The 17,232-nt window shown below is 40.9% G+C and overlaps 1 protein-coding gene across 2 annotated transcripts in view; it reads right to left on the bottom strand.

The window, feature by feature from the left end:
• Nucleotides 1–17,232, bottom strand: part of MIPEP (mitochondrial intermediate peptidase) — a 78,528-nt gene that overhangs the window by 48,639 nt on the left and 12,657 nt on the right. For both annotated transcript variants that reach the window (XM_075742170.1, XM_075742171.1), the window contains exons 7-10: nucleotides 14,892–15,048; nucleotides 14,410–14,458; nucleotides 13,711–13,771; nucleotides 8,682–8,734 (exon numbers count right to left, since the gene is read on the bottom strand). In XM_075742170.1, coding sequence (XP_075598285.1) covers nucleotides 8,682–8,734; nucleotides 13,711–13,771; nucleotides 14,410–14,458; nucleotides 14,892–15,048 — 320 coding nt within the window. The remainder of the gene's footprint in view (nucleotides 1–8,681; nucleotides 8,735–13,710; nucleotides 13,772–14,409; nucleotides 14,459–14,891; nucleotides 15,049–17,232) is intronic.

Genomic DNA, 17,232 nt, shown 5'->3' with positions numbered 1-17,232 from the left:
AAAGTTCACCATCTTCTATCCCAGGTGTATGGTGTTTCTTTGATCATCTTTTTCAAATGGGAAACCAAGTGTATTTGAAAAAGCACACAAAAGCTCCCAACAAAACCCAACCAAACCAGAGCATTCCACTGCACGTTACTTCTCTATTGATGGAATGAAAGGACAAAAACTTTAGTTAATGAATTAACTGATAGTGACTGACTCTATATGAAAAGGAACAGAGTTTCCTAAGTGCTATAGCTTAACCTGCCCCTGAACTACTCACTGGTCAGAGCAAAGCAATCTTCATAATCTACACATTAATAACTGTTGATGACCCTGCTGTGCATATAATTATTTTTATTATATTACATGTTAAAGTAGCAGCCATTCTAAGAATCACTTTATGCATGATTTTCAAGCTGTTAGCAAGCTGTGGGCTTGGATAGTTATCTAGCTTTTTTCCTTCTATTTAAAGCAAATAGTAAAAACTTCAAATAAAACTGCAAGAAGCAGCTGCTTTAATATGAGCACACTCTCTCTAGTCACTCTTTGGCAAGCTGCCTCTATATTTATTCAGCCAAGTTACAATTTTTTATCTCCAATAGGAAATGCATTCAAGTATTTTTGGGAAAAGAAATCAGAAAGGAAGTTACTATGACCCATACTGAACTACACTAACAGGCATTCTGCTACCAGTAAAATTTCTGCTAAGGGTTACTGCTACTAGCAAGAAAGGTTAATGTTCTGGAGACAGACAGCTAAAATCTGCATTGGAAACCAAGTGGAGCTCCATTTGGCGACAACAACTGCAGAGAAGTGCCTGAAGACAGATTTTCTAGTATGCTGTAATGTGCAGCTTGCTTGCTGCACCATCTGAGCAGACAGGCAGAATTCAATGGGGAGGATGCTGCACATGGCATACTAATATCACTAGCTGAACATTGTACTGCTGTCTCCAAAGCTGGCAAATACATGGAAACATGGTTACAGGACTTCCTAAGGAAGAAAAAGGATTCAGGTCAGCTAAACAAACCAGGGCAAGAATCAAACATCCTGTCTGGATACCCTTTCACTTAAAAATGTGAGTTCTGGGCCCCAGCAAGGTGATTCAAAGTGCTTCAAATGGGTACCTACGATGCCTATGCCACCAGTAAATGGCACATGCAAATATAATACCACTCTCAGGCTTAGCAAGGTACAGCTAGAGCTAACAAGCAGAAGTCTTGAGCTCAGTTATGTGTTCTTGTTCCTCTCTTGAACTTAGACTTCCCTGACTGGACCGCACGTTGTATACCCGAATCCCAAAAGGATGAACAGCACAGCCTTTCTATGGGAAGATGCCTTTGAAAATGCAGGCAAAGGAGATGGAAGAATGGTGGTCTGATGAATTGCAGCAGAACATTGCAGAGACCTACCTACTCCAGTCAGAAAGATTTCTTACCCCAGAACCTTTCTTCTAGGTTATCTGAGGTCAGAAGAATAGCTACGTATTGATTTCTGATACTTGCAGTGCTACAAAAAGTTTTCCTAGCTACCCTTGAACTTGAGCACATAAATTTTCTTAAGCCCTTATGTGAAACTTGAAGGATCTGAATGCACTTCTGGAAGAGCAGGAAAAGGAAATCCCAACATTTCTATCCGTTACAGACATACACACCAGAAAACACAATTATTAATCTAAAAGATGACTTCCTGAAATCAAGAAGGCATTTTTACATTACTAGATATTAAAAAAAGAAAAGAATTTGCTTTTAGTTTAAATGTAGGAAATACCGTATTACATTTATGTAAATCATAAAGGGCACCAGTATATAAATTTCACTCTGAACAGATCAGAAGCAGCATCAACAAATATATACATGAACTCATGTACAGTGGAAGAGAGTATTTTTCTCCATGCCAAACTTTCAGTTAAGTATTTTGACTTCAAAAAAAAAAATCAGTAATTAAAAGTAGTCCCTTTTATTGTAACAATGAACCTTAAATTATTTTGTTGTTCCTGTAGAACTGCATATCTCATATCCTTAAATGTCCAAAACTGTGAAAAACTGAGAAGTACAAAAATGAACAAAAGAAGTTCATTCTCTGTTAATTTTCTCTTAAAACATACTGCAACAACTTAATTCACTCTGAACTTCTGATTACAAACACCAAAGCATTTGTATTTATAACAAAATATAAGCTCAGGAAAGAATGAAAAATTTCTTTATGTACTTTATGTCAGAATGTGAGCTCAGAAACTTTACAAAGAGAAATCTCAGTATCTTCCTAAAGAAAGTAGAAATATCAAAGAAAACAGTAGTTTCTTTGATGTAAATTCCTGCTTTATATTAAAGGATACACTATGTTAAAAAATCCAGACACCTTACTTTTAGTTTGCAGCCCAGCAATATTTTTAAAAGATGTAGCCAAACCAATTTAAAAACCAATTTTAAAAAGAAGTTAACTGACACAATGAGGTTTGGTTTTTCTTCAAGAACAGCAGGCTTCAAACAAAAAGCTGTGTCCCTGTGAAGAACAAAGATATAGTTTGTCATTATAAATAATTATTTCTAAGCTTGTATGACTTCACTGAGTCTAAATAAAATGCAGACTTCTCAAATCACTTTCATTTAAGCTGCATATCTGGAAGGAAACTAAGACTGTTTTGTGTACCATGACTTTCATCTATGCTATTAAGAATGCTTTTTATAAATTTGGATTTTTATATTTATATTTATTTGATATTAAATTTGGATTTTTATAAATTTGGACCAGGGATATTTGAGTAAGGATCACCGTTCTTCAGAACACGAGCATTCAGACTCTTTAACAATTGCAAATTAGCTGCATGGCAAGAATTCTTATCAGTGGCTATGAAATGTAGTCCCTGATATATCCTGATTTCTCTTTTTTCCTTAAGAAAAATTATTATTCTGTTGACATCCATGAAAGTATAGAACACTAAGTTAACTATCTCTAAAAAACCAGATTCTCTCAAAACTTTCAAAGAAACTTGAAAAAATCTTGTTAGTGGAAGATAAAAGTGAGATGAACCCCTCAGGTTAACTTAAAGAGATCAAGACAAGGAAAACCCCTTTCAATTTTCATTACATGCCAGACTATGAAATTTAATTCTTTACCTGAAGGGAGACTCTTAACTATGATTTATAGAAGACTCTAGATTTCTTAAAAATAATAATAATTATAATAATAGAAAGCCTTTGTACTCTCATCAACCATAAACTAGCACCTGTATCTCACGTTCCTTTTTTCCTTCTGTTAATTGTACTTCATAGAATATTTTGGAGGAGGTCAGGGGGTAATTTGGAGTATCGGTTTGGAATCGACACTGTACACAACTTTTGTTGTTGATTTGGAAACAAAGTCAAATCTAATTTCTTTGTCTTTCTACAACGCTTTCAATAAAGAAATAATTCTTGAAATTTGAATTCTGCTTCACAGCAAGCCTTTGCAATAACTTTCCGGTGTTCCTCCAAAAAGCTTATTCCACTAGCTTAATGACTCATAAGTTAAACAGACTTTTTGCACCTACATTAATTGACTTAATAGAAGGGATGCCTTCCCTTGCTTATAAGCAGATAGTTATAGAAAGTCTTCCTTCTCTATGAGCACTTTGATTGAAAGATGCGTTGGGTTTTTTAATTTTTTTTCATTATTTTTCCACTTCAGCTTTCAATTTGAACAGAGTGACAGTTTTCTCACATATTCCACAAAGGGTCTGGGCTATTTTTCCACATGGTGTTCCCAACAGAGAACGCTCTTTTGTAAAACTAAAAATAATTTAACAAAAAGCAGCCATAAACAAGTTTGTTTACAAGTAACTTGCAAACCTCAACATTAGTTGCAGCTTTTAGCAACTTTAGAAACATCCAAAGTCATGTTTAGGTACCTTGGTATTGTCCCTACCCCTCTGAAAAAACAAAAGTGCTGCCCACTCCCCCCTGAAGCTGGCAGCTTATGTACAGTCCCAACAAGGAAGGAGATGAGTTATTCCTAGTTTCTGCTCAGCTGGTCACCCCAAGATCCAAAACGCCTTCAGTTACTGTGGTGGCTTCTCTTTCCTACACAGCAGGAAACTGGCTTATTTTGGCATTGATTTGTTCATCCCCAAGGCCAGACTTATTTATTGCTGCAGTCCCAAAGCAACGGACCAGCACAGAGTGCAATACCCTGCAAGCACATCCCAGTTGCAAGTTGAATAAAATCTTTGACATTTTGGCAAAAATCCCAACAGTGAATTATAGCCAGCAAAGTCAGCCCAGCCTGGCAAACACCAAAAGTTAGGGAAACAGGAGTGAACACCAAATACACTAAGCTCACCTCTGACAGTTCTCAAGAACAGCTCTGTGCCTCTGTCAGGAGTGGCTTAAGCACAATCAATCCCACCTTCAAGGCAAATAGTTGACCTCCAAAGGTCTCTTCCAGCATTTGGTTGTTGGTTTGGTTTGGGGTTTTTTTTATGACCTGGAAGAAGTCAGCAAGGCTACTACATCTTTGCAAGATCAGGGCCTTGAGAATTATTTGTAACTGCAGCTGCACTTACTGAGAAGTAATGGAATTTAATTAATACTATGGTACTTGCCTGCACTAACTCAACACTATTATTTTTACAATATACATAATAGGCATCTTCTTACTTGTTAGAAGCTGAAGCATGTTCTAGCATTAACTGGTTTATTACCCTTAGCCTGCCAAAATTCTTGAGGTTCTCCTAATTACTCTATCTTCTTTTAAGATACTACTACCATGAATTTCAGACTTTTGTCTCCAATTTTTCTTAAATGTACATTTATACTGACATCTACTTTCTCTGCCATTTAAACTACAGCTACAAAAACTTTACATTGTCATAAGTGTGGGTTTAAAGCCAGAAAGGCTACTTAACATTATTTAAAAAAAAAAAAAAAGGTAAATTATCGTGTTACTATCAATGGAAGACTTACACTTTTGAAGTAGGATCAAGTTTCCAGGGAAAAGACTTGATGAAAGCTGACAGAAACAAAATTATTGTGGCTAGGTTTACAGAAAGAAAAACATACTCTGAGAATTAAGTCTGGAGCTCCTCCTGCTGTTCAACTTACAAAACAGCAGAAATGGTCAGTAACTGTAGAAACAAAAAATGAAAATAAAGGCAACCTGATACAACAGCAAATGTCACTAAAATTCAATAGTCCAAATGCATGTGAATATCCTACATTCTTCAGAAGTAAATATCCAGCTCTTAAAACTAATTATGAGGAATCTAACAAAGTATTTATTTCCTTAATCCTGTTCTAATATAGAATAAACATATATTTAGAATATAAAGTATATGAATACATTTTAAAAATACAACATACAGATATAAAACAGACACATTAAAAACATGTCATGAGTTTCAGTGTCATTTGAGACAAACTGATGTAGCCAGACAAAACCTGGAGAACTAAAGAGGAAATAAAAGATCACATCAGCGTCACATTGTCTAATGTTTGCTCACAACATTGCTGTTTGCAAATATAGTCGCATAGACCAAACCAGGGAACAGGAAACCTTTTTCAACAGACATAGACACAGTCCCATCTAATATTTCTTGCACCCCTTAGTGGTGCATGTGTGACATACTAACGTTGCTAAGTTATTTAATCAAGAACTAAACCCTGCAGTCTCTCACTTTATAACTAGGTTTGTAAAGATAATCTGCATCTTATGTACCTCACAATATCTAGGCAACTACAGTCATGTACATCAGCTGGAGCCACAGTGACAGCAGTAGTCCAAAAGAAATACTCAAAAGCACACATTTGCTTCCCTTTCAACAAAAAAAAAAAGCAGAAAAAAAAGAAATTCCTAACAATACAGAAATCCACCACACAAACTACTACTAAGTCCCAAAACATGACAGACAAAAATGTAAGCCATGTGCTGCACACAGCACTATTTCAAATATGACCATGGCATTTCTGTAAAAGACATAAAGCTAAAAGTAAATTTATTACAAAAAAAGAGAAATCCTTGAGGTACAAAATAATTAATCTACTAAACAAAGACTACTCAGAATGGGAGAAATACAATAAAGGTAAAGATATCTTGTTTGAAAACATATTTTGTCATTCTATGATGCAAAAACACAAAATAAAATAGGATACAGTAAGTAAAAATTAAATTATTTATCTTATAAATAACGTTAAACATGATACAATTAAAAAAAAGTATAAATTATTTTCCCTTAGAGACATAATTTACTACTACAAGCTAATTGTCTCAGAAAGAGAGCAATAACAAATTGCCAAAAGTGAAACTCCCGCCAGCATGAAGCTTTGTGACAGTTACGGTTCCCATCTTCCAACTACGAAGCGTTGAACTGAACATGCCATAGCATCCAACGGGCATTCAAGAAAGGATGTGGTCAGAGGTAAGTACAAATACAAGATAAAGGAGAGAGTTAAAAGATAAATATCTATTTACCTAGATGTTAAGTAGCGAACAGAACACGTTTAGGGCACAGACATGACAAGGTATCTTTCTGTCCTCTGGCTGGTGTACAAACACTCTCTTGACTCCTGCCTAGTTTCGGTCATAAAGCACAACCACTGATACTTTGCAGTGGAGAAGTGAGTTTTACTTTTCAGGTACCCATTACCCAGTACCCTGCTAATTACCTACAATATGTGCAGAATGAATGTAAAGCATTTTTAAAACACTGTCAGATCAAAAACTTTTCCCAAAGACAGACCACTACACAAAAAACAGGGCAGTGAAAGACCTAAGGCCTTGATTTTTAGAGAAACGCTGCTGCACACGATGGAGAGGAAAACTACTTTTCCTTCACTGTCCTGTAGATGCTGGTATACCTGCCAGAAAAAAAAAAATACTCCTGCCCAACCTGGAGGGAGAAAAAGTTTAGGCCCTGATTCAGAAGATGCTTCACACTGATCCAGCCGCCACACTTGATACCTGAATAAATAAAAAATACCAAAAATACACTGCCAATATCTTAGTCTGTACCTGCAGCTCTCCCGTCATAAAGCTATCATGCAATTCTTAAAGTAACTTTTTTTTTTTTTTACAAAGCCCCACAAGAAAAGGAAATATTTTTTTCCTAATGCCAAAATGAGCAGAATCATCTATTTGTGATCATCAGCAACTCAATGACAATACGGTAGCTTCATGAGATGATCTAAGAAGAACAAGAAAACAGTATCAAAAGACACTCCTCCATGAGGAGAAAGAAACACAGAGCCTTCTACACCTACCGCTCTAACCCTTATGGAGCACACTAATTCTGAAAACAGGGAAAGCAGACACTATAGGAAACATAGAAAATAAATAGGACACATAGATGATAAATTTCATTAGCATTTGACAGTAACATTAAGAACTATGTATCAGAATGTATTCTTGCTGTTTTGAAGACACTATACAGGCAAGGTAAAGGAGATGTGTAAGCTACAAGACAGTATCTTGAACGAGTATGACAGTGCTCTTCCACAGACTACTATCAACCACTGCTAAGACGGGATTTGGAGCTAACCAGACCTTGACTCTCCTCCAGTATAACCACTAGTTCGTTCCCACTTTCACAGAACCGTGTCTGCTACCTATCCAGTTTAAAACAAAAGCAGCCACTCCCAGACCGTGCCACAAACAAGCAATCCATGCATACACTGCAGACTGCTACGTGCTCCGGCATCGGCTACCGGGAGCAGACAGAGCAGCTGGACATCCCTCTCGCTCCCCTGCACGGCAGGTTCTGCACACCCAAGACATGAACATTGCTGCATACACACAGCTCAGTTCCCATCTGAGCAGGCAGTAGTTTAAGACAAGGCCAACATTAGAGCTGCTGCTCATAAAACTACTGCCTCAGTAACAACGTATAAGCAAGCACCAGAACAGCCAGGTCAACTGCTGGCAGTCCTCCCATGGCACATCTATACTACCATAGCTTTCTGATCCACTTTAATCAGATACATCCAGTCTAAGTTTGTTTAAAAAACAAAAAACAACAAATCCACAGTAGAGGAAGATTCTTCCTCTCCCTCTCATGAGAGAAGTACAACTTTAATTTATCTTTTCCAACACAAACCTAAAAGGTCACCGCTGCTGGTCTAATAAAGGCAACATGCAGGGCTCACATCTTTCAGAGCTGGCATTTCATTATGTGCAAAGGTCTTGTGCATTATTTAAGTCTGTGCAGAGGATTTACCTCCCAGTCTTTGCAGGACAGATGAGAATGAATTCTATCCATAGACAGTGAAAATCTGCTCAAGAAGTTGCTATTTCAAGTCTGTAGAAGGGGATGATAGGTGCATGTTCAGTAAGAAGTACAATACAGTTAAAATATGAGTTGGATTGTATTCAGTGATCGAAATGTATTTTTAAACATTACTGCAGCTCAGCTAAGAGTTAAAAGAAAAAACAGGAACAAGGATTTTCTATCTGTTCTGAAACCATTTCATCCTCTTATATCTTCAAAGAGGGCCAGTACTTGCCCATAAAATAACAGAGGAGTCAAAAACTTCTACAGGCATTCCAGTGGTAACTATGAAATGCTACAAACACCTGCCCCAACAGATACTCTTTATTTTTTTCATATTGAAGTACATATTCAAAGAAGGAAATCCTGTCTACATTGAGGACTTTCTTTATTCTTATTGCAAGGAATGAAATAAAGACACTCATTTACATTACAATCACGAACATAAGGAGCTTACCTCTCAGCACGAAGAACGCCACTGTAGTAAGGGTGATCCCACGGCATCAGCTTCTGAAAGAGAATTCCAGCTTATAATTACAATAATGAACAAGTGAACCAAAAGTAAAAGTTTTGTTTCCTTTGAATATTTTTTCAGTTTTGACAAGTCACAGAACTTTAAAACATAATGGGAAACATTCAGTGCTAAAAAAATTATCAGAAATAGCATCATGTATCATAACTTAAAACCTTTTTTTTAACATTTGCTTGAAGATGGTACTTCTTATTCAAATATATAATGGAATTTCATACCAGATTTCAAGAAATATATGCAATTAAAATAAAAATATAGCTCAGTTATGTAGAGACTTAGTATACATAGAATACAGTATGCAAACTGGACATGCATCTATATACAGGAGCAGTCTCATGTTCACAAGCTCTGGTCCTCATGGGGGACATCAACCACCCCTGTATCTGTTGGAGGGACAACACAGCAGGGCATAAGCAATCCAGGAGGTTCCTGGAATACGCTGATGATAACTTCCTTCTCCAAGTGATAGAGGAGGCAATGAGGAGAGGTGCCATGCTAGACCTTGTTCTCACCAACAAGGAGGGGCTGGTGAGGAATGTGAAGCTCAGGGGCAGCGTTTGCTGCCGTGACCGTGAAATGGTGGAGTTCAAGATCCTGAGGGGAGTGAGAAAGGTGCACAACAAGCTCACTACCCTGGGCTTCAGGAGAGCAGACTTTGGCCTACAAAAGCTAAAGGCCTGATAGAACTAAATTTGGCCAGGGATGTCAAAGGCAACAAGAAAAGCTTCTATAGGTATGTCAGTGATAAAAGATTAGGGAAAATGTGGGCCTTCTCTGGAAGGAAACAGGAGACCTGGTTACCCAGGATATGGAGAAGGCTGAGGTACTTAACTTTTTTTGCCTCAGTCTTCACTGGCAAGGGCTCTAGCCACACCGCCCAAGTCAAAGAAGGTAAAGTCAGTAACTGGGAGAACGAAGAGCACACATAGGCACTATCCATCACATTTGAGAAATCGTGGAAGTCTGGTGAAGTTCCCACTGACTGGAAAAGGGGAAACATAACCCCCATTATTAAAAAAGGAAAAAAAAAAAGAAGACCTGGGGAACTACAGGCAGGTCAGTCTCACCTCTGCCCAGCACAATCATGGAGCAGATCCTCCTGGAAACTATCCTCAGGCACATGGAAAGTAAGGAGCTGACTGGTGACAGCCAACACGGCTTCACTAGGGGCAAATCCTGCCTGACAAATTTGGTGGCTTTCTACAACAAGGTTACAGTGATGGTGGATAAGGGAAGAGCAACTTACGTCATCTACCTGGACTTGTGCAAAGCATTTGACACTGTCCTGCACGATATCCTTGTCTTTAAATTGGAGAGACATGGACTTGACGGAGGGACTACTCAGTAGATAAGGAATTAGCTGGATGGTCACACTCAAAGAGTTGTGGTCAACGGCTCAATGTCCAAGTGGAGAACGGTGACGAGTGGCATTCCTCAGGGGTTGGTACTGGGACCGGCACTGTTCAGCATCTTTGTCGATGATATGGACAGTGGGATCGAGTGCACCCTCAGCAAGTTTGCCCATGACACCAAGCTGTGTGGTGTGGTCGACATGCTGGAGGGAAAGGATGCCATCCAGAGGGACCTTGACAGCCTGGAGAGGTGGGCCCGTGCGGACTGCACGAAGTTCAACAAGGCTAAATGCAAGGTCCTACATGTGGGTCAGGGCAATCCCAAGCACAACTACAGGCTGGGCAAGGAATGGATTGAAAGCAGCCCTGAGGAGAAGGACTTGGGGGTGTTGGTGGACAACAAGCTCAATGTGAGTCAGCAATGTGCGCTTGCAGCCCAGAAAGCCAACCGCATCCTGTGTTGCATCAAAAGAAGCATGACCAGCACGTCGAGGGAAGTGATCCTCATCAGACCCCACCTGGAGTACTGTGTCCAGCTCTGGGGGCCCCAGCACAAGAAAGACATGGAGCTGTTGGAGAGAGTCCAGAGGAGGGTCATGAAGATGATGTGAGGGCTGGAGCACCTCTCCTATGAGGACAGGATGAGAGAGTTGGGGTTGTTCAGCCTGGAGAAGAGGAGGCTCTGGAGAGATCTAATTATGGCCATCTGTGTTGGTTTTGCGTGGCAAGGTTTTGGTAGCGGGGGGGCTACAGGGGTGGCTTCTGTGAGAAGCTGCTAGAAGCTTCCCCTGTGTCTGATAGAGCCAATGCCAGCCGGCTCCAAGACGGACCCGCCGCTGGCCAAGGCCAAGCCAATCAGCGCCTCTGTGATAACGTATTTAAGAAAGAGAAAAACAGTTAGAGAGCGCTTTTGCAGCCAGAGAGAGGAGTGAGAAGATGTAAGAACATCTGCAGACACCAAGGTCAGTGAAGAAGGAGGGGGAGAAGGTGCTCCAGGCGCTGGAGCAAGATTCCCCTGCAGCCCGTGGTGAAGACCATGGTGAAGCAGGCTGTCCCCCTGCAGCCCATGGACGGAGGATGAGGGGGTGTAGCGATTCCACCTGCAGCCCGTGGAGGACCCCACGCCGGAGCAGGTGGAGACACCTGAAGGAGGCTGTGGCCCCGTGGGAAGCCCGCGCTGGAGCAAGCTCCTGGCAGGACCTGTGGATCCGTGGAGAGAGGAGCCCACGCCAGAGCAGGTTTGCTGGCAGGACTTGTGACCCTGTGGGGGACCCACGCTGGAGCAGTTTGCTCCTGAAGGTCTGCACCCCGTGGAGGAGACTCACGTTGGAGAAGACCGTGAAGGACTGTCTCCCGTGAGAGGGACCCCACGCTGGAGCGGGGGAACGATGAGTCCTCCCCCTGAGGATGAAGAAGCGGCAGAAACACCGCGTGAGGAACTGACCGTAACCCCCACTCCCCGTCCCCCTGTGCCGCTGAGGGGGGAGGAGGTTGAAGCCGGGAGTGAAGTTGAGCCTGGGAAGATAGGAGGGGTGGGGGGAGGTGTTTTAAGATTTGGTTTTATTTCTCATTCCTCTACTCTGTTTTGCTTAGTAATAAATAAGATGAATTCCCTCTCTAAGTTCGGTCTGTTTTGCTCGTGATGATAATTAGAGAATGATCTCTCCCTGTCCTTATCTCGACCCGTAAGTTTTTTTTCATTGTACCTTTTCTCCCCTGTCTAATGAAAGAGGGGAGTGATAGAGCGGCTCTGGTGGGCACCTGGCCCTCAGCCAGGGTCAACCCACCACACCATCCAGTACCTAAAGGGGCCCCACAAGAAATCTGGAGAGGGACTGTTTATCAGGGAGTGTAGTGACAGGACAAGGGGTAATGGGTTTAAGCTGAAGGAGGGCAGATTTAGATCAGGTATTAAAAAGAAATTCTTCACTGTGATGGCGGTGAGGCACTAGAGCAGGTTGCCCAGAGAAGCTGTGGATGCCCCCTCCCTGGAAGTGTTCAAGGCCAGGTTGGATGGGGCTTTGGGCAACCTGGTCTAGTGGAGGGTGTCCCTGCCCATGGCAGGGGGGTTGGAACTAGATGACCTTTAAGGTCCCTTCCAACCCAAGCCATTCTAGGATTCTATGATGATGATCTAACCTAAAATGAAGCCTTTATTTTTCAAATGAGCCTATTAAACTATTAAAAATAAAGTAATACTCACTTTCGCCACTTTATATTTTGGTTATCTCAGTATCATTTTGTATAAACCAACAGCTATCTCGTACTCAGTGCTTGGTTTTAATACAAATAGCAGCTAAGCAGTCAAAAAGCATTTGAAGCCAGAAGAGAGAAAGTTCCTGTTTTAATTATACTATACGTTGTACACTAAAAGAGTTATTTTTTTCGTGTAGAACTGTGTTGGTTTTGTGTGGCAAGGTTTTGGTAGCGGGGGGGCTACAGGGGTGGCTTCTGTGAGAAGCTGCTAGAAGCTTCCCCTGTGTCTGATAGAGCCAATGCCAGCTGGCTCCAAGACAGACCCGCCGCTGGCCAAGGCCGAGCCAATCAGCGCCTCTGTGATAACATATTTAAGAAGGAAAAAAATCAGTTAGAGAGAGCTTTTGCAGCCAGAGAGAGGAGTGAGAAGATGTAAGAACATCTGCAGACACCAAGGTCAGTGAAGAAGGAGGGGGAGGAGGTGCTCCAGGCGCCGGAGCAGAGATCCCCCTGCAGCCCCTGGAGAAGGTCATGGTGAGGCAGGCTGTCCCCCTGCAGCCCATGGAGGGAGGATGAGGGGGTGTAGAGATTCCACCTGCAGCCCGTGGAGGACCCCACGCCGGAGCAGGTGGAGGCACCTGAAGGAGGTTGTGGCCTGTGGGAAGCCCACGCTGGAGTGAGCTCCTGGCAGGACCTGTGGATCTGTGGAGAGAGGAGCCCACGCCAGAGCAGGTTTGCTGGCAGGACTTGTGACCCTGTGGGGGACCCCACGCTGGAACAGTTTGCTCCTGAAGGTCTTCACCCCGTGGGAGGGACCCATGCTGGAGCAGTTCATGAAGGACTGTAGCCCATGGGAGAGACTCACGTTGGAGCAGTTCATGAAGGACTGTCTCCCGTGAGAGGGACTCCATGCTGGAGCAGGGGAACGATGAGAAGAGTCCTCCCCCTGAGGATGAAGAAGTGGCAGAAACAACATGTGATGAACTGACCGTAACCCCCATTCCCCGTCCCCCTGTGCCGCTGAGGGGGGAGGAGGTTGAAGCCGGGAGTGAAGTTGAGCCCGGGAAGATGGGAGGGGTGGGGGGAGGTGTTTTAAGATTTGGTTTTATTTCTCATTCCTCTACTCTGTTTTGCTTAGTAATAAATTAGATGAATTCCCTCTCTAAGTTCAGTCTGGTTTGCTCATGATGATAATTAGTGAGTGATCTCTCCCTGTCCTTATCTCGACCCATAAGCTTTTCGTTGTACTTTTTTTCCCTTGTCTAGTGAAGGAAGGGAGTGATAGAGCGGCTCTGGTGGGCACCTGGCCCCCAGCCAGGGTCAACCCACCACAAGAACAAGGTTAGCTTATACTGTATTTTAAAAAAGAAACAAACCAGGAAACGCCTCATGAAAATCTAACTTACTGAATTCTGGGGGTTGAGCTTCATTTTCATCTTTGTCATCATTTCAAAATCTTTTTGAGTTCTGAAAAATATTTTTATGATGAAAGTGTTAATGAAAGATTTTTGAGCAGTGGAGTACAGTATACAATAACACTCCATCCTAACAAAATGCCCTTCATTGATTGATAGTACTCTATAAAATGGCAGTCCCATATACCATGGTAAAAGAACTTTTCCATTCTGCTTTGTGTCATTCAGGTACCTTCCAATTAAGTCCCTCTTAGTCTGGCTGTACAACTCCAAAGCATTTTCTTTCTTACAATATACCCCATTTATACACAGAGATGAAACTGGTTTGTGCTCTTGGAGGCAAGAAGGAGAAACAGGGGTACTTGCTTATCGATGTACAATATATGGAGTTGTGTGTATGGATAGAAGACCAGGAGAGGTGTTCTTCAACACTTAAACTTGGTCTTCTTGTTTGCTGTTGCCTGCATTTCTTGGCACATCACTTGTTGAATTCAGTCCTGGGTGTTCTCTGATCATAGACACAGAATTTATTCTAAGCCAATAGCTCCCCTCAAAACTCTGAGAAAGTCTTGCTTTTTGTTTCATCAGAGCACGTAATAAGCAGCACTGACTGACTTCTTAGTGCAAAAGTCCCTCTATTCTTGAAATAAAGAGTATGGTTAGAAAAATAACTTAGTGAAAGAGGCATACCTTTTAGACAACTGGTCAGAAAGCTTCTCCAGAAACTGTGTTACCGTCTCTATAAGTAAAATAAGGGGAAAAAAGTCAAGAAAGTGGTTTCTTCCCTTAAAAGATTTTAAGTTTACATGAAAACATTCCAAACAAAACAGGTTCCCTTAGAACAAAGTTCTTCTTAGAACAACAAACTACTCTGTTGACCACTGTGTCATCATTTCAAGAGAATTTAGTACCACATTTACTTTGTTACATGCTGGGATAATGGCAACTTCATAATCTAAGGAGTGAGCATTGATTCTGAACAAAAACACTGGTTACTACTCAGTGAGTATTGCCACTTATAGAAAGCACGAGTATTGCATACAGTAAAAGGTAACTGCAGTAATACTTCACTGGAAGAAGTATGTGCAAACAAAAGAAACTAACAACTTTGACCTCATATCTAACACAATACATTTGATTTCTCATTATGTCCTTCCACACATGCCTTATACCTGGATTTTTGGCCATTGTTCCCTGGAGAGCCCTGTGGGCAAAGGTGTCGTACCCAACCAGCTGTGCCAGACTGTTTCGGCTAGCAAGCAATTCTTCTAAACGGCTAAACTGCTCAGCATTTGGATAAAGAAAAATCTTGTAAGCAGCTTCTCGCACCTAATTAAAAAAAAAAAAAGTCACATTACTACAGTGCAATTTTTAAGGGAAACAAGTGATGCAGTTGAAGATCTGGCATTACAGCAGTATTTCACTGATATTGTTGGGGAAAAGGCCTAAAGCCTTTTAACAATAGCAATTACGACTGCCTGACAATTACTGCTTTCTTATCCATTAAAGATGGAATGAGGAAATGCGATGAGACAACTTATCTTTAACAGATAAAGACTGCCAAAAGGGGTCCTGTTCTCTACTTGTGTTGACAATCCCCTCTGCTCATTGCCTCCTTCCTTCTGCCAACATCTGTGCTTCTCAGACCACTCTGTGGGCTGTCTTAACTCACTAAAACTTCTGAAAATAAACCCCAAAGAAAGCCAAATTGTTCTCTGCACATCAGTTAAGCTGGCTCATGGAAGGATCTGATAAGAACCAGAGACAAGGTCAGGGGAGAAAAAAAGAGGAAGAGAAAAGCCTTATTCTGATTTCTTTTGAAGTAGCAAGCTATTAGTCTGCCCATCTGCCCACAGACAATCAGTCCTTCTCCTATTTCTAGTTTGTTTGGGGTTTTTTTATAACTCTCCAGAAAAAAAAATCACCTCAAGTCTCAGAAAATTTGGTAAAATGCTTTTTTATGTTTCACAAACCAATTGAAGATAATATTTTGTACATATGGAACAGGCTTAAGAAATCCAGCAACCAATTATGCTTGTCTTCATTTGAAATAATCTACCCTCTTAGATCATACATTCAACAAGAATGCAGGTCCTGAGTTTATAAAAAATGTAACTATAATAATTCACAAGTCATTTCATACCTGTTTCATTTCACCAGGCTTTCATTTTTAAAAAAAGCAAATCAAACAAGTGAAACAATTCCTCTTCCTTTAACATAGTTCAGCAGTGTGTCTTTCCAGCAAAGGCCAACAGCATACTGAGCTCTGTTAGAGAGTACAGCCATCCGGTCTATGGATGCAATTGCTTCCCTCTACTTGGTGCTGTCCAGACCACATGTACTGGAGCACAATGTCCGGATTTGGATTCCCCAGGACAAGAAAGACATTGACATACTGAAGTGGGTTCAGCATAGGGCCACCAAGATGTTTGGGAGCTGGAGTACACGACACAGAATGGAGACTGAAAGAGCTGGATTTGTCCAGCCTAAAGAAGAAAAAGCTCAAAGGAGATCTTAATCTGTATCTACTTAGCAATAGGGCCTAGAGAACATGCAGCCAGACTCTTCTTGGGAGGTGCAGAGCAAGAGGAGGAGATGTAATGGACACAAGCTGGAAGATGAAAAATTGCAATTTGGTATCAGGAAATACAAATAATAGTGAGGGTGGTCAAACAGGCTGCCCATTAATGGAATCTCCATCCTTGCAAAGTGTTCAAAACTCAACTGGACATGTTACTGAGATGACATGATGACAGAAATATGATCTACTCGATCCTGTTCTGCACAGGATCAGATTCAAACTGACAAGCTCCAGAGGGCCCTTCCAAACTAAATTATATGATTTCCAGAGAGCCTCTCCAAAGATCTGACTTGAGAACTGCATTCTTTAATTGATATATTACTCATAGCTTCAGTAGCAATCCTACAGATCCTGCTATTTTCAGGAAAAGAGTTTATAGATTACATGCAATGAGTATTATTCCTTTATTTACATCCTATCACTGCCATAATTTAATTAATTTTTCACTTCTTACAAAAAATAAACATTACAGCTTGGGTTCTACCATGGTAAGCTTTTCTCTTTTTTGTGACAAACAAGATTTCAGAATCACCTCAATTATTCAACTATATAGTAACTGAAAACAGAACACTTGAGTGTTGTAATACACTTGAGTCATATCTAAAAGACTAAGGAACCACTGTCACATTTCAAAGAGTCTAATTTTCAATTTATAAAAAAACTCTAAATGAATTCTTTTTAGAAAAGCATCATCAGCAATAACTAAAATAAGATCATTCAGGATAATTCAGGTTGGATGGGATCTCAGGAGGTCTGTAATCCAACCTCCTGCACAAAGCAGCGTCAGCTATGAGGTAAAACCAAGTTGCGCAAAGCGTTTTGTCAGGTCCTGAAACCCCATACAGATGGAGAGACAGTGTGACCTCTGTGTTTCACTGCTTGGGTATCCTCACCAGGAAAAACTCCAACTGGCATTTCTCACTTCAACTTGT

This window comes from Balearica regulorum, chromosome 1 (assembly GCF_011004875.1).
Source record: "Balearica regulorum gibbericeps isolate bBalReg1 chromosome 1, bBalReg1.pri, whole genome shotgun sequence".
Classification (NCBI taxonomy): domain Eukaryota; kingdom Metazoa; phylum Chordata; class Aves; order Gruiformes; family Gruidae; genus Balearica; species Balearica regulorum.
Note: the sequence above shows the minus strand (reverse complement) of the source record. Positions and strands in the feature narration are given on the sequence as shown.